A 22,585-nucleotide genomic window follows, 5' to 3' on the forward strand; every position below is an offset into this window, starting at 1 on the left:
TTTTTACACAGTTCTAACTGTGATGAGGATGAGACTGAAGCCCAGACAAGGATTGGCCAAGCGTAGGTGGGGCCACTCCTTGACCAGAATGCTTAGATGTGTTTATCTGTTTAAACGTTGCCATCGCTTCAGGACCCAGAAGGTGGATTTGGTTGCTTCTCTGGGTCCTATTGTCCCTCTTCCCAGTGTGACCACATTGAATAAATATCCTTCTTCTGTTTTCCACTTTTAAATTTGCTTTTTAAATTCGCTTATTGAGGATGGGTAGCCAGGTGTGACTTGGGGCACAGTTTGTATTCCCCAAGTTTGATAACAATGCTAATGTGTTCTTTCAGGGAGGATGAGGGAGACATTCTATGATCAAACAGCATGGAATATTTTTACTATGATACCTTGAGTAAGCTGTTTACATTTACTATGTTTAATATTTTCAATCTTTAAAATGAAGATGGTGTTATTAATTGTCTAGAAAGACTGACTAATTGACAAATGGGATAGGATAGGCTAATGACTGAGAACAGTCAGGGCACAGCAATGTGCTCAAAAATGCTACATAAAAATTTATAGCCCTGCAACAGGACTAGGGTGTAAAATTGTGCTTAGTGTGCTGGAGGCTGTCGGTTCAATTTGCAGCAATCCTCCCAAATAAAACAAAGTGCTGTAAATTCCTGTCTCTCTGAAGTAACTGAATAACCTGTGCCCCTATTGTGCCCAAGATACATACCATGGTTTCAGTGAGTCCAATGGCCTCAAAGGCAAAGTCAACTCCAATACCCGTCATTTCCATCACCACCTCCTGGACAGGTTTTTTGAGCTTCTTAGGATTGAGACAGTCAGTGACACCCAAGGCCCTTGCCCGAGGAAACTTCTGCTCATTGATGTCAACCCCGATGATTCTAGAAGCACCAGAGGCTTTGCAGGCCATGACAATGGCTGATCCAATCCCTCCGAGTCCAAAAACCACACAGGTAGAGCCATGGGTGACCTGAAGTTTTAGAGGATAAACTTTCGTTAGGCTTTCAAAGGTGATGTTGTGTTGGTAGGAAGTGAAGAGAGGGAAAAAGCCCTTTGGTTTTGTCAATAATGGAAGGAACGCTCCAGCTATGTGGCTCCCTGTTTACCATGGAGACAGTCACACGGAGAAGAACTCAGAAAGAACACAGGTGTTCTTACCTGTGCTGTGTTAAATACAGCTCCAAAGCCTGTTGGCACCTCACAGCTCACAACACAGACTTTATCCATAGGAGCAGCCTCATCAATCTTCACCACTGAGATTTCATCTACCACAGTATATTCCGTGAATGTGCTGGTCCCATAAAGATGATAGATTTTCTTCCCTCTGCAGGTAAATCTGCTGGTTCCATCCAACATTAATCCAGTTGGAGGGAGAAGACTGCTCCCCAGACACAGAGCAACAAAAAAGAGAAATACAAAGACATTATCAGGGTTAAGACAACCCCTGTACCAAGGAAAGCAGATGAGGTAAGAAGTTGAGGAAACTGAAACTAACTTTTCTTTCTTACAGAAGTTGCCCGTAGGGTGCAGGCAATAGATGCATTCTCTGCATTCTGGAAGAGGGAGCACTAAGACTTTATCTCCTGAGGAGGAAAAAACAAAACAAAACATTATGACCAACATAGGGGAAACCTGAGAGCCAGTTACTCCCACTGGGAACTGTTTATTGCAGATGTGATCAGTTTGTTATAACAAGAGCTGTCTGTAGCACTGTGTTTGAGTTTAAACATCATTTCACCATGGGATTAAAAAGATCAACTTAGCCAGGTGCAGTGGCACACCTCTGTAATATCAGCACTCAAGAGGCAGAGGAAGGTGGATCTCTGTGAGTTCAAGGCCAGCCTGGTCTACAAAGAAAGTCCAGGACAGCCAAGCCTACACAGAGAAACCTTGTCTCAAAAGAACAAAACAATAACAACAACAAAAAACAAAGCAATAAAAAAACCCACAAAAAATACAAACAAAAATCAACTTTAATATAAATAGACCTGCAAAATTAAAAAAAAATAATTTGGGCATTTACATCTCATGATATTGAGGGTCAAAGGTAAGAGACAGCTATGTCTAACAGTGACATCAGTGTTTGTGGTGTGTAAGGCTTGTCTATTTGTCTCAGTATTCTAGGAGAAGAGTAGAATTTGTCCTTAATGTACATTCTCGATATTTATTGGAAGAGTGAATTATGGTTGAGCAAAATTAGGATGAGTACTCATTATGAGACGATGTGTTATGCTAAAACTCGAGGAAGGTCACCCTGTGCCCTTAATCCTATTCTGCCATTAAGTAGCTAAATTAATCAAACAAGGGGATCAATTTTTTTTTTCAAAGCATCTATTTCCTCATACATGATTAAGGTCAATATGTGCCTTGCCTGAGTTACTCCATATTCTGTAAAACTGGTTTTTCAGAGTAATTTCCCCGAAAGACTTGATTTTCCTCCATTTTGAGAGTGGAGGATGATGACTCCATTCCTAGGTGAATGCAAGAAAGACACAGTGTGGTCCATCTCACCCCTCCCAGAGCCTCCATCTATTTTCATTTCTTTCGGTTTTCCAGCTTTGCCTCTTAGGTCCCTTGAAATTCTCTGCAACTGACATATGTACCCGTTCTGTAGTCCCCATCCTCAACATACAAACAGATATGTTTACTATGTGATGTGTAGCGTGTGATCAGAAAGTTAACATTGGTAATTAGGATGGCAATAAGACAACTCTTGTTTGCCTCAGCCAGTGCTAGATACCAAGGCAATCAGGAATGTCTGGCACATTACTGCCAACAAGACTGCTGTACTGTGTAGACTTGTTACGCAGTACATTCTGAAACCATGAAAAGACACAAATATCTTCACCCATGTTTCTCACGTAGCATGTTCACAATATACAAAAAGGAAAACAAAAAAAATCTATGACAAACTTTTTGTTAGAATGATATTATCAATATTTGAAACATGAAGGCCCTTAGTGTGGGGAGAGTAAATACAAATTCTAGAAGAAACTCTTACACATGATGTTACTCTGTTTGCACAATTGAAAAGATTAGTTCACATATGTGTGTGCATGCATGTGCACATATGTAGAAAAGGCTCTTTAAGCACACATACACTGTATGTTTAACAGCATTGTGATGAATTGTATAGATTGTGATTCTCAGTTTAATTTTAGGCAGGTTGGTGTGAGCTAATGTTTATAGAAATGATAGGAGAAGAATTCTCTAGATCCTTTTAGTCAAACACAAAATAGTTTTTATGCATGAACTATTTTTCTGTGCTGGGAGTTGAGCACAGCCTTGTGCATGATAGGCAAGTGTGTCACACCACTGTAACCCATCTTTAGCCTGGGATTCTGGGTCTCAGGTGGCCTGTTTCTTGTTCTATATCTGATATCTGGATGCAGTTTAATGGTTTTGTCACTATATGATGAGTTCTGGGGTCTTTATGTTACCTCAGGAAGAATCAGAGTGGGAATTAGGAAAGGAATTGATACTATATTGTAAAGAATGGAATCTGCCTCTAGTTGGAGACCCTTGTCTCCTCCCTTAAGAGCTAATACACAGGGCATGGCTAGGGACCACCCATAAGAAGATGGGTTTATCTGAAGATAACACACTTTTCCTTTCCAGAATTCTGACTCATAATGCTATCCCTACCAGCCAACCCAGTGAGAGGCTCATGATCTGCTCCCATTTCTGAGGCTCTCTTAGAAAGACCCATTTCTCTTTTTCCTTTCAAGTGCTCGCCATAGCCTATGTATTCTCTTACACGCTATAACTTAACACTTAGGGCTTCCCTACTTTTTATCCTAAAGCTCCCTTCTCGACTTGTGGCCGTCCATGTTGCCTCAGTGCAAGCAGCATGACCTGCATTCCTTCTCTTCTACACTCCTCCTCTTCCTTCTTGCTTGCCTGCCCCGGGGTTTCCCTTTTAGGCCCCAGTAAACTGTCTTCAAGCTTCTGTTTGAGTCTATTCTTTGTTCTCAAGCTTATTTGTGATTGTTTTTTAATTCTTTCATTAATAAAACTAAGAGCCTCATGAGGGACCCTGATTTCCATGTTATTACATGATGTCTCTCCTGGGACTCCCATAATTTCTGGTAACATCTTTTCCCTGCCTCTTAACTTTTTAATTGGCACAGAAGCCAATCCTATTCCTGCATGCCTAGATGCCATCAATATCATGTGTAGTCGCCTACCTGGTTTTACAGTAGTTACTCCTGGTCCAATACTCTCCACAACTCCAGCTCCCTCGTGGCCCAGGATGGCAGGAAGTGGCACTTTGTTTTTCCCTTCCAGGATATGGTTATCAGTACCACAGATCCCAGAGGATATAATCTGAAAGATGATGAAATAATTGGAGATAAAATGCCTGGTGACAAACAAAAAAACTCATTCTGTTCTCACTGATATGTGGATTCCAGCATCAACTTTTTAGTTTTACATGATTAACTTGGAGTATTTGTAGAGTCAGGTATACCTGTTGGTTTTTTATTAACTTGATACAGTCTAGATATAACTGGGAAGAGAGAATATTAATTGAAAGAAGTCCCCAACTGTAGTAAAGTCTGCAGGGCATTTTCCTAATAATTGAGGTGGGAGAGTTCTGTTCACTCTGGGCAGTGTAATCCTGGGCTGGTGGTCCCAGGTGTGCAAGAAAGCAGGGTGAGCAAGCCATGAGTGAGCAAGCCAGTAAGCAGCACTCCTCTGTGGCCTTTGTTTCCGTTTTGCCTTGAGTTCCTGCCCCAAACTCCCTTCATGGTGGACTGTAATTTAAGAGTTGTAAGATGAAATAAACCCTTTCTGTCCCAAGTTGCTTTTGGCTATAGTGTTTTATCACAGTAATTTAAATCCTAACTAATACACCAGGAAAACTGAAAGGAGCCACTAGGGGGAGAAAGAAGAAAATGTTTTAAAGGAGAAGGACTAGAACACAGGTGAAAATGAAAGGGAATAAAGAGGAGGACGGTTTAGTGTAGAGGGATATGGGAAGGTGGGGGAGAGTAGGAGGGAAGGCAGGGATAATTAACGCTGAGGATATTTTTTAAAGCCATAAGAAAACCTACTATTTTATAATTTCCTTAAGTGTGTGTGTATGTCCTCCCAGAAGCTATAGGCTGCCAAATATGAAATCCAGTGCCAGATCTGCGATATCTATACCTTGAGCTGTTGGCCAGGGGTGTCTTGGGAGACCTCTCACACAACATAAGCTGTTGTGGTGGTTCTTGGTTATTCACCAGGAGCTTGTTTGGTAAGATTCTATTACTGAAGACACTATAGTCATGGAAAACCTAAGCTGGTACTGACTGAGATGCTTTCTCCCTGCTGGCTTCCTTTCATAGTACTGGAAGGTTCTATGTGTGCTACCAGGAGAGAAAAGTCACCAACAGTTTCATTTGTGAACTCTGCAAGCTACAATAATGACTAACCCGGTAGGATAGGATGTGCCCATAGATGCAGCAGTGGCATGAACGTGATTGGGGCAACCAGACACTCTCTGGTTGTATTGAAGGCCCACTTTACAAAAAGGAAAACATGCCTGGTACCACAAATATGGCCAAAAACTCATGGGCTCATAGGTTCTGGAGGTAAACCTATTACTATTGTTTTATTGGTAAATGGACATCATATCACACTGTTCTCTAAAAGCATTCTTACTTCTAGATTAGTACGGCTCTCAGACATCCTCAGAGAAGCTTCTTTGTGCTGTGGGTGGCAGCAAATGGAGGAACTCACAACTAGTCAAAGTGCAGAGAGCATGTGTGGCATGCCCTTCCACAAATGGGATGTCTGTGTCACACATCTCCCCAAGGCTGGGGCAATTTTGTGGAGATGGGTCGGGAAGACTAGAAGAGCCAGAGGTTGAGGAAGACTACAGAAAAACAGCATCCTCAGGACATGACAGGACCACTGCCTGCACAGCAGGTGAGAGCAAGATCAAGCCATTCCACATCCCAAGAGGGAGGTCACAGGCCCTCATACCTAGCTGAGGAGCTGTGGACAGTTGGTGGCGGCTAAGTGAGTCAGTTTTCTGTAAGAGTATGATCCTGGGTGGGTCAATGATGCTCCAGTAGATGACTCCACACCATGAATACATAAACTGGACTCAGTGAGGTGTTAAAAAAGAAAAAGGAAACAAAGTAGGGAGAGGCTAGGAAGGTGGGCAGTGAATCCATGAAGAGTTGAGGTAAGAGTAGGGGTGAATATGATCAAAACATATTGTATGCATATATTAAAAATACCTGGTCATAAAATTATTGAGTCTTCAGAGAAAAATGTGATGTAACTTCAAGTCTAGAAGCAGAATATGCTCTTTAATGTCAGGGCTACACATTTTCACATTTGTGGTATTATTGTGCCCATAGAACATAGCACTTGGCTTCTCTTGTCTTCCTAATTTTGCCCAGACTGCCTTAACATAGCAAACATTGCTGAATTCTTTCTGGCACATTGCTACAAATAGTTAAACATTCTGAGGGATATGGTGAAGCAGACAGTGGGAACTTCAGAGTCTGTTTTGCTACATGAGCTCATATAGTTGAGGGAAGCCTGGGTGACACTGTAGTGTTCTCCTTTCTCCTGGCACCAAGCAGTCAGACAGTCTCAGTCCAAAGGCTTTCTGTACCTGCTTTCCCATCCCCATCCTGCATGCTGTTTTATGATACGAACTAACATGCAAAAAGGAAATGGAAGGCTTTAGAACTCTTCAAAGACTCTGCAGTATACAGTTTTCTTGTTTTTTTCTTCACAACAATTATTTTCTTTCTCTAGCTGTTCCAATTCAAAGATCACTTAGTTTTCCTCCAAGGTAGTGAGATTCTCCAGCTGGATGGAACTGGAGGCAAGTCACATCAGGTTCAGATCACAGATTTCACTTGGAACATGTTGATAGCACTAACCAGTTTTATCTAGACATTCTCTTTATTTTTATTATTTGTTCTGGCCAGCAGAAATTGATCTTGGAGCTTTCCAAATTCTTTGTAAAATTGCTCTTCTCTTTTGGAGATCCGATTGTCCACTTTGATGTTTATTTTCTTTATTCCTTTGGGCTCTTCAGGTGTGGAAGATATTTATGTTTTCTTGGTCTCTTTGTTCAGGCCTTTGGCCCAAATAGTTGCCCTACAATTTCACCTCTCAATCTCCTTTTGTTTGTTTGTGTGCTGCTCTCAAATACCCACTCTGGTTGATCTTCAGGGAAAGCAGCCTCGGCTGGCCCACAGCTTTGGATAGCCAGAGGTTTACATGATCTCAGCATGGGCCGTTAACTGTATTTGTGCTCGGTTCTCTGTGTTGCTTGCTGGCTGCTGCTGTGATCGTGGGGTTTCCAGGCCTCTCTTAGTCACTAATAACAAAGATCTCTGGTATGATTTCAGTGTGGTTTGCCCAAGAGGTTCACATACTCAACTCTTGTTCCCCAGCATAACAAATATTAAGAGGGAGCAATAACTTTGATGGATGGGGTCTAGTGCGCTGCCCTCGTGATGGCTTAATGTCTTCCTCAGGAGACTAGATGGAGAGGCTGGTTAAGATGGTTTATCAGTTAAGGATGCTTTCTGCTCCTGCAAAGGACCCGAGTTCGATTCTTAGTACCCAAGCTGGGCAGCTCAAACTGTCTGTAATTCTAGCTTCAGTGTATCAGTTGTCTTTTTGTGGCCTCTAGAGGCACCAGCACAGTGTACACAGACACACAGATACACACACATACAACACATACATACTTACAGCCGCTTTAACAATGAAGGACATCTTTTAAAAAAGACACTGTATTAAGTCTCATCGGAATGAGTTAGGCCTAGCAAGACTGGACTAGTTACCAAGAGAGTGAATTAAGTAGTACTTTTCTCTGCATTGTAAGAGAGCATGTTAGATAGGAGCAATACACTCAAACCCGAAACTGCAAGTTAAACAACCGTAAAGTACCCAGCTATATTATAGTAACAGAAAACAGACTGAAACAGTTCTTGTTTGTCATAGCTTCTCAAGATACGCATTCTCCCGCTCTCTCTTACAAAGCCCCTACAGAGCCGGGTAATGCTCGTACCTTCCACTTGCCTCTTCCCGTGGTTAGGACATCTATATAGTGTGGCAGAGTTGGGGTGAAGGTAGTGACTTACTCCCCTAGAGTGACCCCTCTTCCCCATGAGCAGGGGGATGACATCATGAGTTATTGCTATAAACTGAATTGTATACCTTTTACATATAGTGAGCCCAGCCAGCCCCCAGTATGCTAGCATTTGGAGACGGAAGCCCTGGGGAATAGTCAGCTTCAGATAAGCCATGAAGTCAGAGCTCCACGGTGAGATTGCTGTCTTTACCAAGAAAGAGCTTCCTTCTCCCCCTCTCCCTCTCACACATACAAAGGTACAGCAAGATGAGCATCGTGTCTAAGTCATGATGAGGCTTTCACCCAGCCACACTGGCACCTTCATTTGGGAGACTTCCAGACTCTGGAACTGTGAGAAACTAAATCTTGTTTAAACCATATAGACATAGTATTCTGTGATGCCTTCTGGGGCAGTCTTAGACTTCACCTGGCCCTGCCTAGCGTGCAAACTTTTCTCAATTAATGAGAATGGAGAGGAAGGTGGGTATTCATCCCTAGCGGTGTAGGTCTGCTATACCTGGAGCAGAGAGTCCCTTAGTGAACCAGTGTGGGAGAGGGAACCCGGGCCTCTTAGTCACTCCCACTGTAGCCGAACACATCATTGTCTCAGTCTATTTTTCTATGGATGTCATAGAATGTCACCTACCGTGTCACTTTTACACAATCAGTTTATTTGGCTCATGACTGTGGAATCTGCCGAATCTAAGAGTAGGGTGTCTCTCACACAACAAGGGCCTCTCTGCTCTTACAATATGGCAAACAGCAGTTGAATGTGTGTGATACAGAGACTTGGGTAGGTGTAGAATCATGCTTTCATTGGGGCCTGTATGCAATCTCTACCTACTGGAACAGCTTTAATCCATCCACGGGGCAAAGACCCCACAATTTACACACTCACTTCTTAGAGGCATTGTCCCGGAACCACTATATTTGCAACTACAATCCAGCACAAGTTTTGGAAGACACCTACAGCCATCAAATAGCTATATATCAGAATAGCTCTGTAATTGGGGAAAAAGGAGGCTTAGGAACAGTTTCGTTTGATTTTCACAATCTTAATTTGTGTGTGTATGTGTGCATGTATGCATGAATTTTCCTGTGTGTGTGCATGTGCACATGTGTGTATATGTGTGTATGAGAGAGACAGAGAATATATTCATGAGCTTTTCTCTCTCTGTGTGTATGGAAGAGTTTCATGTGTGTGTATATATGTGTATGTGTGAGAGAGATAGAGAGACTGTATCATGAGCTTTTCTCTGTGTGTATATGAGAGTTCCCTGTGTGTGTATGTGTGTGTGTGTGTGTACACGTATGTGTGCATGAGTGAGTGCACAAACCAGAGGCAGAAGTCTAGATATCTTTTCTCATTTGTTTCTCTCTCTCTCTCTATATATATATATATTTTTTTGAGACAAAGTCTCTCACTGAAACAGAAGCTTTGGCTACACTGGTTGGCCAAAAAGTTACAGGGATTCTCCTGTCTCCAATTCTGGCTACAGATGTAGGCCTCTTGCCTAGCTCTTATGTGAGGTCTGGGGATTTGAACTCAGTTCTTTGTGCTTGCATAACAAGTACTTTATCTACCGAACCAACTCCCCAGTCTGATTTTAAATCTAGAAAATGATAGTGTTTTAAAACTATTACTGACTACTTGCTATGGATATATCTTAGGTTTGTGGCATTTTAACAAAATGCAGCAACCTACCTCACTATTACTACATGCTAACATAGTCAATCAATTATGAGTCATAGAAGTCTTAACTCTCTTTAATATAGAATACCATTTGTTTCCTAAAATATGACATCACATATATGCATCAACATCTACTGAGTATACCATCATTTGTATTTACCTTAATTCGAACCTCGCCAGCCTTTGGTGGATCAACTTCAATCTTCTCAATGGACATGGGTGCATTTGCTGTCCAGGCAATAGCTGCCCGGCAGGTGATGACCTACAGGCATACAAAAGTGAAGTAAGGGGGTGGCCTGATTGCTAGTGAGCTAGAAACAGGTGAGATGTGAGGGTATATTCACCTGTACTATACTGAACAGCCATCCTGCTAATATCCTTTTGAGGAGAAAATAATCTACTTATTCATTGGAAACAATCACATGTATATTTTATGTCTATCTCATTTAAATAAAAATCATAATGCAAGATGAGTTCACATCTCTACATAGATGTGTATATATGTTTAAATGTACATACAGGCATATCATACATTCTTTTAGTTCCAGAAAACTGATCGGAATCCTTAGTTGATTTTTCTGTATTTAAAATTTTACAAGATATTAATATTGATTTCTGAAACCAAGTTCTGCTGTTTGAATTCAATTCCTGCATTGTGATTTCTAACATTAATTACTTTGAGAAGATTAGAATCTATCTTGCACAGAACACTGTAAGAAAAGATGAGCATCACCTTGGAAGTATAACAAGAATCACCATTTTACTTTTCTAACCAAAGTCCATTCTCGTGAAGTATGGTGTAAAACATTTAATTTGCCATTATAACTTACTTCCTCTGTCGTATAGCATTTATTCATTTTAGCTTGTAAATCTCCATACAGTTCAATTTTCAGTTTTCTCTATTAGTTTTCCTTTATTACTTGATATTTTAAAGACATGAATTTAAGCATTATGTTTAATTTTTTTAACTTTTCAGGATTGACTAAGTTGCTTTTAGCACAAAAATAAGGGGAAAGTGAGAATAAGGCTCTCCACAGTCACAAATTATGTACTTTTCTAAATTTGGGGCAATCATGGAGTCAGCAGATGCGGAGCGCAGTGAAGGAGCCTCACCCAGAAAGAACACCTTGGTGATCACAGTATTTCCCCTTTAGGGTAAGTTTCTAAGTTATTTCTTTAAACGATAACAGTTATTATTTTATCATAATTTTGACATAAATTCTCTAAAACTGACTTTCAAATTACAGGAGTTCTTCCTTTGTGTAAAGGACATTTTCAGCAGCCTTAAATAGTAAACTGTATGTAGAATTAACTATGACCATCCCGGAGACTACATTCCAAGAGCAAACCCTGACTTACATTGCTGGGTGTTTTCGTGGGGAGGCTGGCTTGCTCCATCTTTGCTTCTGGCAGGTTCAGAATCCAGAGCTCTCCTGTCTGTAGCACTCACCTGCTGGATGTTCTCTTATACTCCAGAGTGACTCAGCCCCCAGAGAGGGAGGAGACAGGAAAGGGAGAAATGAAAAATCAAAAGAGAGAATAAAGGAAGGCCTGATGCAACGGAGGGATGATGAGGGGGAAAGAAGGATGAAGCATAAGCAAAAGAGGAAAGTAAGCTATTGTTTTAGAAGGAAAATGAAGAAAAGAGAGGGAAAAAGAGAGGAAAAAGTCTATTCTGAAATGTATTTTGTGCCGAACCATTTGCGTATTGTGTCTTCTGTCCCTGCATATACTGCTAGGCCACTTGAGTTTTAGCCATTCCTTTCTGAACAAGGAAACCACACTTTCCAAAGAATTACAGACTTAGCTTGACCCAGAGATCGAGTATGGTTTCCTGTTTCAGATTCTTCACGTTTGAGGCTGGCATGGGGTGGGGTATGGTGGGAGAATGAAAAAGCTGAGTGTACAAAACTGTGAGGAAAGAGAAACTTTCAAAAGCAAAGTACAGATTGATGAAGGGTGTTCAGGTAGGAGCACACATAGGAGGGAGTAGAGCCAAACAGGCTGTAGTAGACCTACCTGCCTCTACCTGTCAAGCGCTGGGAGCACAGGGATGCTCTACTAAGCCCTGCAGAATTTATTGCTTTGAAAGAAAAACATAGCAAGCAGTAATACAAGTGAGAAAACAAGAACTACCCAAACCGCACACATTAGGTTTTAAACTGGCACGATCAATGAGAGACAATTTGTGTGTGTGTGTGTGTGTGTGTGTGATAAATATTTCCTAGGGAAGTGCAAAACTCTACTCACCCCAGAAAGGGAGAGCACGACAGACTGAAGTAACGATTGCACTGCAGTCCAACTTGTTGAGCCACTGAGTTTTTATTGGCTTTACTAAGAGGAGTGAAATGTTATTTGCAGGAACAAGGATGGCTCAAAGGCAGCCATATCAGCAAGCTGCATCCCTGCAGGGCTTGTGTGGGAGCTCCACAGTCCCAGATACCTCTGTGTAGTTTGCTTGACAGAATCTCTTCTGAGAAGTTGCTTACCGTTTCCACAACCCTAGGGAGAGGTCCTGGGGAACCTTGCAGGCTTCAGCTTTCCCAGACATGTGAAGCATCTTATAGGCTGAATCCCCAGGCCCTCTTCTCCCTCCTGCAGCGAGTGTTTCGGTTCACAGAAGTTGCTGTGGAGACATGGCTCACTCCAATGCCTGTGATGAAGCCTGACTTCACCGTTGATATGCTCAGCAGCTATCAAGTCCCTGCTCATCCCTCCTCCTTTCATGCCCTCCATCTGATTAGACACATGTTGAATCTTGTGCACCATCTCCATTATTGTTGTTGCCTAGGCCTCACCTTGAGTTTGAAACCATTTATGTACCTTCTTCAGAGCCTGTCTTACTCTCCCCAGCAAGTGCCATTTTGTCAGTAATCTTTTTCCTTCCCTCCTGGCACATGCATAGCATTACCCATCTGCATTTGAATCAATCTTATGTGAAAATCACGGCTGGTCTCCAGTAGCCAGTGGCCATTGGTCCCTGCAAGCACGGGTTTCAGCCATGATCAACACACTTGAGGTCTTATCTTACTCTGCCTTGCTAAATGGCTCTATGGACTGCACATGAACTTCTGTTTTGAACTGCTGCCTTGTGGCTAATGTCTTTGAGCTGTGTTGCCACCGGTAGGCTTGCCTGCATTTGGAGCTAGGCTGTTTATTGCTGCATTTGCTGAATCTCATGAAGCCTCTGTTACAGATTCTAGAAGCAGTATCAACATGAAATGTGGTGGTTAGAATAAGAATTGCCCTTTCTAGGCTCATGAATTTGAACACTTGATCCCCAGGGGTTGGTGGTGTTTGGGGAGGTTATGGAACCTTTAGAAGGATGATGCTTGCTGGAAGAAATATATCACCAGGCTTCTTTTGGAAGGTTTGTAATCCCGCTCTGCCTCCTATTCTCCCTGCCCCTGTCTCTGTGTGTGTCTCTCTCTCCCTCTCTCTCTCATCTGCTGCTCTGCCATGCCTTCCTCACCACGATGGACTCTTCCTCTGGAATCCTAAGCTAAAACAAACCTTTCTTTCTCAAATTGCATTTTACGACAGCAGCAGAAAAGCGCCTGACACAGGTGAGTGTGGAGGAGCCACAGTTCAGTGAGTTTAGGGTGGGGGTGAGTCTGTGGAGGACCTGTCTGTTGGTTTGACTCTGTAGCAAGCTCAGAAGACTGACGCTTTTTAAAAATACAGTTTCAGTTACTTTTCTCTTCATTGTGGCAAAAAAGGAATACCTGAAAGGTTGATTTAAGAGGGAAAGGGGATTTGGTTTTATCTCACTGTTTCATAGCGAGAAGGGATTGGTGGCTGAAGTGGCTCTGTCTGTGGTATAGAATGCTGCCATTCAGCATAGTCACATCTTAGCAAACAGGAGGCCAAGACATGACTTTAAGCATAACTTAAGACAGAGAGTCCTTAAACTTTGTAGAGCAACCGTTGTCACAGGGAGGATCTCTTGATTGGAGACTCTGGGAAAGAACTTAACCTGTTAATGGAGGCTCCACACAAAACACAGTCATAATTTTTTAAAAGTTATATGATCATATTGGAAATCAATTGATTTACTAAATTTTTTTTTTACTAAACAATTTATTTACTAAACAATTATTTATTCATCAGAGAAATAAAAGGGTTACCAACTGGCTTTGTACCTCACTAACAGGTTGATTCCAAATTAACTTTAATACCTGCTGCTTTGTATCAATTGGCAAACTTTTGTGGGCTTAATTAATACTGGTGTTCATGCAATAGCTTTATATGGAATCTTGGTACATTTAAATGAGGTGCCTTACATGTGGGGGGTGCCACTAAATTTAAACATCAAGCCATTAGTCTTAGTGAAAGTTTCCAAATGTGAAACTGAGGAGAATGTGGTGTTCCTTGCTTTAACCATCCAAATAGTTGCCTTGTATAAGTTGCGTAAACTATCGCATGTTTAAGGTTAAAGGCTAGGCACCTACACTTCCTCTTCTGTCCAGCTGAAATAATAAACATAGAACAATTAGAATTAAGACAATTCCTTCAAAGATTGTGACCTATTGAACAAAAACTCTTCAGGGAAGGGACAGTTATATGTCTTGTTTCTCCTTCATCTTCTAACTTGAGTCTCTTGGTCCTCCCAATGTAAAATCTGTGACATCTGACACAGAAAAACATGTACATTGGGGCTCTGCTTCTAGCTCCTAACATAGCACTCTTGAGTGTCACAATATGTTGAGTGATGAGCATGATACATGTAGAGGTCCTAATCCCTGAATGTTCTAGGGTATGAGAGGACTTGTGCTCCTCAGAGTTTCAGCAGGAGAGCTGGTCACTAGACATGCCGTGACTATGGACTTGAAGTGTTCAGTTTCACCTACTTTCATCTAAGGAGGAGAGATGGGTAGATAATTAAATTAATGTTCCCAGCATGCCTGTGTCATGATGATTGCTGGGGTCTGGACACCTTCTAGATTGATAACATACCCATGTCTAGGAGGGCGCACTGCAATTTACAAAGGTCAGTGTTCCCTGTTCCCAGGAGCTACTGTCTGTGCTCTATATCCTTTCGTTGAGTTTATTTTCATATTCTTTCAGATTAACCTGAAGTGGTTCTCTGAGTTCTGTGACTTAGTACCACAAACGATCGGACCTGAGGAAAGGTCATTGAAACAGCTGATTTGATACTGTCAGAGAAAGGAGTAACTTGATCACCTACTGGCTTTGATTGACATCTGATGTGGGAGGCAGTCTCATGGAACTGAGTTGTGGGCTTTGTGTTTAACTTTAGGTAGTTTGTGTCTGAACCGAATTAAATAGTGAGAAAGCAAGCTGGAATCCATACCCTTACACACTGTTGGTGAGAAAGTATATTAGTGTAGTCACTATGGAAATCAGTATGATGGGGCTTCAAAAAACTAGAAAGGAACTGTCATATGATCTGGCTATTCTGCATCTGGATATATATTCAAAGGATTCTAAGTAAGTACATGACAGAAATGCTTGTAAACCCATGTTTACCCAGGCACTGTGCACAGTACTCTCAATATGGAGCTGACCTAAAGGCCCACCAACAGATGGATGGATAAAAAGAGTGAAATCTATTTGTCTGTCTGTCTGTCCATCTGTCTCTGTGTGGCATATACCTAGTTACTTGTCTATTATCTATTTACCTATCACCTATTATGTATCATCTGTCATCTATCATCCTTATCTATTTACATATTATCTATTATCTACCATGTGTTATCGATCATCATCTATCTATCATCTATATTCATCTATATCTATCTATTATCTATCATCTACCTATCATTTAGCTATCTATACCCTCTATCTAACAATCTACAATTATGGCATTAAGAAAAATGGAATTATGTCACTTGCAAACAAAAACAAAAACAAAAACAAACCAACCCCCCCAAAAAAAAACAAAACAAAATAAAACCAAACCCATATAGAATTGGAGATCATCATGTTAAGTGAAATGATCAAGGCCCTAAAAGACAAATGTTGCATGGTTTTTCTCATTACAAAATCTTGGCCCAAAGAGAATGTTGACAGCAGTAGGAGGACTACTTGACAAGAGGAAGACAGCCAGAGGGAGGAAGTGGGAAGGGGGTCAGGAGAGTAATGGGAGTGAATCATATCAAAACAGGTCATATACATGTGTGAATGTGTCACAGTGAAACCCATAATTTTGAACAATGAGACAGCTCTAATAAAAAGAAGCAACACTGGACTAAGGGGTTCTTAACAGTGTTTCCTCATTCATGGTTAACACCCCACTTCCCTAGAAATTTAATTTTTTCATGCAACATTTTGTAGCTATCCTTTCTTTCTGGTATAAGAAATGTGTTTTCCTGAAAGGACAATTCTCAACTTCATATGGAAAAGCAAAAAAACAAGGATAGCTAAAATAATCTTAAACAATAAAGGAACTACTGGAGGTATCACCATTCCTGATTTCAAGTTGTACTACAGAATAATAATTTTAAAAAACCTGCATGTTATTGGCATAAAAACAGACAACTTGATTAATGGAATGGAATTGAAGATCCAGACATAAATCCATACACCTATGGACACCTAATTTTTGATAAAGAAGCCAAAAATACACATTGGAAAAAACACAGCATCTTCAACAAATGGTGCTGGTCAATGAGATATCTGCTCATAGACCCATACTTAATACTCACTGAACCTGATAGAAGAGAAAGTGGGGAAGAGCCATGAACTCATTGGCATAGGAGACAACTTTCTGAACAGAATATCAACAGCTCAGACTCTAAGATCAATAATAAATGTGACTTCATGAAACTGAAAAGCTTCTGTAAGGCAAAGGACAGCATCAAAAGGACAAAACAGTAGCTCACAGAATGGAAAATATCTTCACCAACCCTACATCTAACAGAGAGATAATATCCAAAATATATAAAGAACTCAAGTAACTAGATATTAAAAAAAACAATAATCCAATTAAAAAATAGAGTACAGATCTTGCCGGAGCCCACCAGTAGAGTCAAACAGTTCTTAAGTGTGGAGTGAGGATTGAAAGAAAATTTAAAAAACCCAACACACTATACATGGGATCTGTTTGAGAGGGCTGCCAGTAGAAACTGTCACACCAGTTTATTCTATAATTCATTTTTATAGTCAGAGCAAAGTACCTAGATACAATGAAGGGGTTCATCGAGAAGTCAAACTTGTTTACCTTGACCACTTGTCTGTGTGATCCACTTCTCTGTGTGATGCTCACACAAACACAGGGAAATGAACTTGGCAAAACATCCTGCCTGCCCCTGTTTCCAGGTGAAGGCCAGGGTGAAAACAAAGAGCTCTCCACAAAATCTAAACAGAAGATTCTCAGTAGAGAAATCTCAAATGGCTGAGAAACACTTAAAGAAATGTTTAACACCCTTAGCCATCAGGGAAATGCAAATCAGAACTACTTTGAGATGCCATTTTACACTTGTCAGAATGGCTAAGATCAATAATATAAGTAACAGCTCATGCTGGTGAGAATGTGGAGCAAGGGGAACACACCTCCATGGCTGGTAGAAGTGCAAACTTGTACAGCCACTATGGAAATCAATATGGCAGTTCTTCAGAAAACTGGGAGTTGATGAACCTCAAGACCCAGCTATACCACTTTTAGGCACATAACCAAAGGATACTGTATCCTACCACAAGGGGATTGCTCAAGTATGTTCACTGTGGCATAAACTCTGTCCTGCCTACAAAAAGTGATGGGGCAGTGGTGGCACAGAACTTATCAGAGTGGCCAAACAATGTCTGATTTAACTCGAGGTTCATACCACAAGAAGGAGCCCTTGCCCTTGTCCAGCAATTGGAAACTGGATGCCCAGAGACCTAGGGTAAAACCAAACATGACTGGTCTTAAAACAATAAATCAATGAAATGATTCCTAAGGATATTCTGCTAAACTCATAGATCAGTTCCTTGTCCAGTCATCATCAGAGAGGCTTCCTCTGGCAGCAGATGGGAGCCAATGCAGAGACTCACAGCCAGAGATTATTGAGAGAGAGAGGGAGACAGAGACAGAGACAGACAGAGATTAAATTGGAGGTCTCTATTAGGTCCCTCCCCTCAGAGATCAGGGAACCCTGCAGAGGAGGGAGAGGAAAGACTTTAGGAGTCAGAGAGAATGGAGGACACCAGGAGAATATGTCCACAGAATCAACTAAACAGGACACATGCAGGCTCACAGAGACTGAAGTGGCCTGTATGGGGCCTGCATGTCTGTACCAGGCCCCCTGCATATGTTGTAGCCCATTGCTTGGTGTTTCTGTGGGGCTCCTAACTGTGGGAGTGGGTGTTTCTCTGACTCTTTTCCTGCTCTTGGGACTCGTTTTCTCCTGTTGGGTTGCCTTGTACAGGTTCAGTGTGGCGGCTTTTGCCTTGTCTTATTGTATTTTGTTTTGTTCTGTTTGGCTGTCATGTCTTGGAGGCGCCTCTTTTCTAAAGGGAAATTAAGGGGGAGTGGATCTGGGGGAGAAGGAAGGTCCAGTGGGAGTGGGGAGCTGGGAGCAGTGGAGGGAGGGGAAACTGGTCTAAAAGTGTTGTATGAGAGAAGAATCTATTTTCAATAAAAAAGAGAAAAAGAAAAAATGGAGCATGTTTTCAGGTGCTTGCAACATCGGGCACTACAATGTGTGGAGAAACTTACGTGGAGACAAAACCAGAACATTTCACACACTTAGAATTCATTTCACTGCAGTTTTAATTGCAATTTGTAGGAGCTAAGGATGCCAGTAAAAACAATTACTTAACATTACAGGAAGTTGTGTTAAGAGGTGATTTTTCTTGCAAAGCTCAAAGTTTGACCTTGAAAGGAGTTGGAGATGGAATCTCACTTTGCCATATAGTAATGAGAGAATGTGGAAAAGGGGTCCGATGGCAAGCACCGTAACAGCCAAGCACCGTAACATCATTGCCTTTCTACAAACCCTCAAGTGATTCTGAGGCAGTTTCTCCTAATGGAGGGGCTAATTAGGAGCCACTTGTTTCTCATGCATGACACAATTATACTAGAAAAGAAATTCTGCTTTTTATGTTTAAAGTGTGTAAATTCATTCTGGTATAGTGATAAATATGAAATTTGTATTGCAATATATAAAATATGATTTTAAACATTGAAATTTGCATTAGCAAAAAAGAAAGTAGAAGTTTATATTTGTGTATTGTTGAGATGTAAGACAGGCCCTAGTGAAAGCAACACACACACACACACACACGCACACACACTCGTCCATGTATATGTCTGTGTGTTTATCAGGAGGTAAAGCTTGCTGCTCAGACTCTCTTCTTTCTCTGTGAAAGAGCTAAGTGCCCAAGGGCTGCCTCCTGAGATAACCTTAACATTTTAGTGCCCTTAACTAGCCTGTTGAAAAATAAGGCTGGGTTTCTCTCCCTTTCTTGTGTAACCTCTTTGATCTTATCTCTGGGGTTGGCTCTCTATCATCAGGCTACATCATTGGGTTCCTCTTGGGGTGTTGTAATCTCAAGCTCCTAAAGGATCTGTGCTCTCAGCAAATTATGGGGTTCTGAATATATGATCCACTTGTATGTCTCCTAGCTTTGTCCCATATCCTACTTTTCCTTAGGGTAATGAATAGGCAAGACCAAATAAAGGTTCTTCCATCCTTTGACCAAACCTCTTACCACCCAGCCTGTATTGGGTGGAGTCACAATATTAGTACTCTTTTGTCTCAGGATCAAACACATTCTAGCTCTTAAGGTTACACTGTAGCAGGGAGCCAGGGATTGAATTTCCTTGACAAGCACCCGAGGGCATCTGGAGTGCAGAAGCCAACTCTCTCATCTATGTCAGAGACCCTCAGGAGACCTGGTGTGTTGGGCAGATATTACTGGAGAACTGAGCACAGCCTACAGGAGGGCAAGACACACTGGTGCTATTTCTCTAGAAACTATGTCCCATGATAACTTTCCTGAGACTGGAAACAAATCCCTGCTGTGGGCATCTCAGAAATTATTTCCTAGTCACCATGGAAGGCCTCTCTCATGAGGCTCTAAAAGTATCCTGTATGAATGGCTCAGTTCTTTTCCCAGACACCCAAACAGGCTCAATAAGCAGATGATCAAGTTATTTGATTTTTCTTGAGCCTCGTGTTGGAAGGAAGTCTTGCTGACTGGCAGACTTCATCTGCGTCCGCAGGAGTGAAATGTCTATTAAGTGAGCAGAAAAGACACAGCAACGGGAACGAAAGTGAGGTGGCATAAAATGGTGTCACCAGCAAAGTCAAGAAGGAATGCTAAGATGGGGAGCACTGAGTGAGTCTCCACAATCAGGGGAGCACTTGGAGGAGACAGTGTACAACAGAGGCAGTGGTTGCAACTGCCCCAAACCTGGGGCTATGGCTCCACAACTGAGGCCCCACTGCGTGACACGTGACACCTAGCTCTCTTGGTGCTGAGCTACCCAGAGGCCTGAGCCCTTGGCCTCTGAATAGTGATGAGAACCCAGATAGCCCCTTCCTTCTTTGTGCCCAAGCCTGCCATCCTCATGAGCATCCTTGGGGGAAAGCAGAAAGAGGAGGTAAAGGAGGAAAAGGAAAGAAGGAATGTGGATGGGTGTGATTTTAACACTGTGCTTTTCAGTGTGTAAGTGTTTTCTTACATCTGGTCCATTTCCTGATCTTACTACTGGGTTAACTGCTGACCAGATCGATACTCTCCTAATGGTATGCAGCCTGACCTGTTTACAGTTTGGAATAGCTACCCTCAGGCATCCCAGAATGAGTAGAAAGCTTAAGACATTAGAAACGTTAATCCCAAACTTCTGACTGGTTCACCAGCTGATGAGGGTAGCTATCGGGTTTCCGTGGGCACCACGGAAAGGTGTTTCATGATCTTGTGTCCCAGATCGAGGAACTGGGCAGAGACCTGTGGGTAGAAGCAGAAATGGAAGCTTATTAGGAAACCATACATTTCTAGAGAAGGAAGGGGCCAGAGCGAAAAGCAACGTCCTGCTGCACAAATGGAGGAGCTTTTCCATCACACAGCACAAACTTCATGGCTTATTTGCAAAACTGGGCTTTCGTCACGTGTAGTTCTATAGGTGATGGTCTTGCAACTCATTCCTCATTAGCAGTTTAAATGTCCTCCTGAGGATGTGGATTTTAATGTAATAAAATAATTTAGAGGGCCTCTGTGCCTGCTCCAGCTATGTCTAGTCAGCCTTAGCTGGCGATTGCCAGCATTCCTCTTTGAAAAGAAGCATTTCTTGTGGGCTAATTTCTCAGCCTTGGTGTGTGAGGCTTACTCTCTATCCCATTCTCTTGTTTTAATTACCCCCTCCATTCTAGAAGAAGATCTGTTGTCACTTTTATAGATTCCTTAATCTTTTATGCAACTCAATGGGTAACTCTTATTACCCACTGAGAACTGAATTCATGCTCATTATTAGCATTTAAAGGCAAACAAGGTAGGTAAATTTAGTATTCATTAAAGTGGCTTCTGTGGGGTTTTTGTTAGGGACTGGTGACGGAGAAGCAGATTGATAAAAGACAGCAACACTTTCAGTGCAAATATTTGGAAGAGAAAGCAAAACAAAACCAAGGAGAGATAGCAGACCTGCATACTGAAGTAAGACAAAGAACTTGGGTTATCCTTCAACACCCGATTTGAAGTCAGAAGACATTAGAAATTCACATGATATTTTAGTATCTTGGTTACATTCCACAAAAAGCACTTTTGTGGGTTAAGTTGCTTTTGCCTTTAAAGTGTCCCCAAGTCATTATACACAACAACCCCACCTAACTTGTAGAACCCAGGTTGATTTCTCCCCAGTTTCCTACTAGCAGTTAGGATTATCTTTTTAGAATGGGAAATGATGAGAACAGGAGATAGCTAGACATTGCCCAGGCAGTTTTAGGGTAAAAGAGATCCTGGAAAGTGAACAGTTTTCTTTCTTGGCTAAAAGTTGAAATGTTCTTGGGTATGCTAGCACCCAGTTCCTTGAAAGAGGCCAGAGACATTTCAGCCCAAATGTGTCTGGTTCTGCTGTGGCCAGAGGCTGGGAGGTCTGTTCCATATCTCTTTCCTCCAGAACAAGCACAGTTTCCTGGAAATCATACCGAGGATATGGCTGTAACTGGGGCACTTGGATATCTTGAATCAGCTTATCCCCCTCCTCTTCCATTTTCCACCCAGAAAAGCCTTATTAATTTCAAGTCAGTGGCCCTCAGTGGTATCCCAGTCCCGGGGAACCCCTCCTATGTACAGGAGCTCTGCTTTCTTCTTTCTCCTTTCTCCTTTCTCTTTTTCTCTTTCTTTCTTTCTTTCTTTCTTTCTTTCTTTCTTTCTTTCTTTCTTTCTTTCTTTCTTTCTTTCCTTCCTTCCTTCCTTCCTTCCTTCCTTCCTTCCTTCCTTCTTTCTTTTGTCCTAAGACCCCGAGCAAAGCACAGGAACTGAGAAAGGTTCCCTTGCTCTCAAAGACACCCCAATGTTCTTGTGTCCTTGGCTGGAAGCATCTTCTGGATATTAAGATACATGGGAAGTTGGCATCTACCCAGGGAGAGCCTCTAGGGAATGACATGATTTATATCTGGCCCGACAGGGTGTTGTTGGGTAGGAAATTGGCAGAGATGACAGAGGCAGACTGGCACATAGCTTCACAGCTACACTTATTTTAGTTCTGGAAAACTGAACAGATGAAGCCGTTTTCTTTGACAGCCCCAGTCAGCAAAGGCAAAATGTTTACACTGATTTCTTTGCTAACTGCTGGATGCTCCGTTTGCCCACCCCCTAACAATGTGCATCTCCTTTCTGTT

The 22,585-nt window shown here is 41.8% G+C and overlaps 1 protein-coding gene and 1 long non-coding RNA gene across 2 annotated transcripts in view; one reads left to right on the forward strand and one right to left on the reverse strand.

Moving 5' to 3' along the window:
- LOC132656879 (uncharacterized) overlaps positions 1–1,474 on the forward strand; it is a 17,973-nt gene extending 16,499 nt beyond the window's left edge. The window contains exon 3 of the long non-coding RNA XR_009594662.1: positions 1,346–1,474. This is a non-coding gene — a long non-coding RNA (uncharacterized LOC132656879). The remainder of the gene's footprint in view (positions 1–1,345) is intronic.
- The window catches only part of LOC110560068 (alcohol dehydrogenase 1-like), a 15,237-nt gene extending 3,979 nt beyond the window's left edge, over positions 1–11,258 (reverse strand). Inside the window, exons 1-6 of the mRNA XM_021655786.2 lie at positions 11,160–11,258; positions 9,961–10,062; positions 4,203–4,341; positions 1,511–1,598; positions 1,174–1,393; positions 725–985 (exon numbers count right to left, since the gene is read on the reverse strand). Coding sequence (XP_021511461.1) covers positions 725–985; positions 1,174–1,393; positions 1,511–1,598; positions 4,203–4,341; positions 9,961–10,062; positions 11,160–11,198 — 849 coding nt within the window. The 5' untranslated portion in view covers positions 11,199–11,258. The remainder of the gene's footprint in view (positions 1–724; positions 986–1,173; positions 1,394–1,510; positions 1,599–4,202; positions 4,342–9,960; positions 10,063–11,159) is intronic.
- Positions 11,259–22,585: the final 11,327 nt, after the last annotated feature.

This window comes from Meriones unguiculatus, chromosome 10 (assembly GCF_030254825.1).
Source record: "Meriones unguiculatus strain TT.TT164.6M chromosome 10, Bangor_MerUng_6.1, whole genome shotgun sequence".
NCBI classification, from domain to species: Eukaryota; Metazoa; Chordata; class Mammalia; order Rodentia; family Muridae; genus Meriones; species Meriones unguiculatus.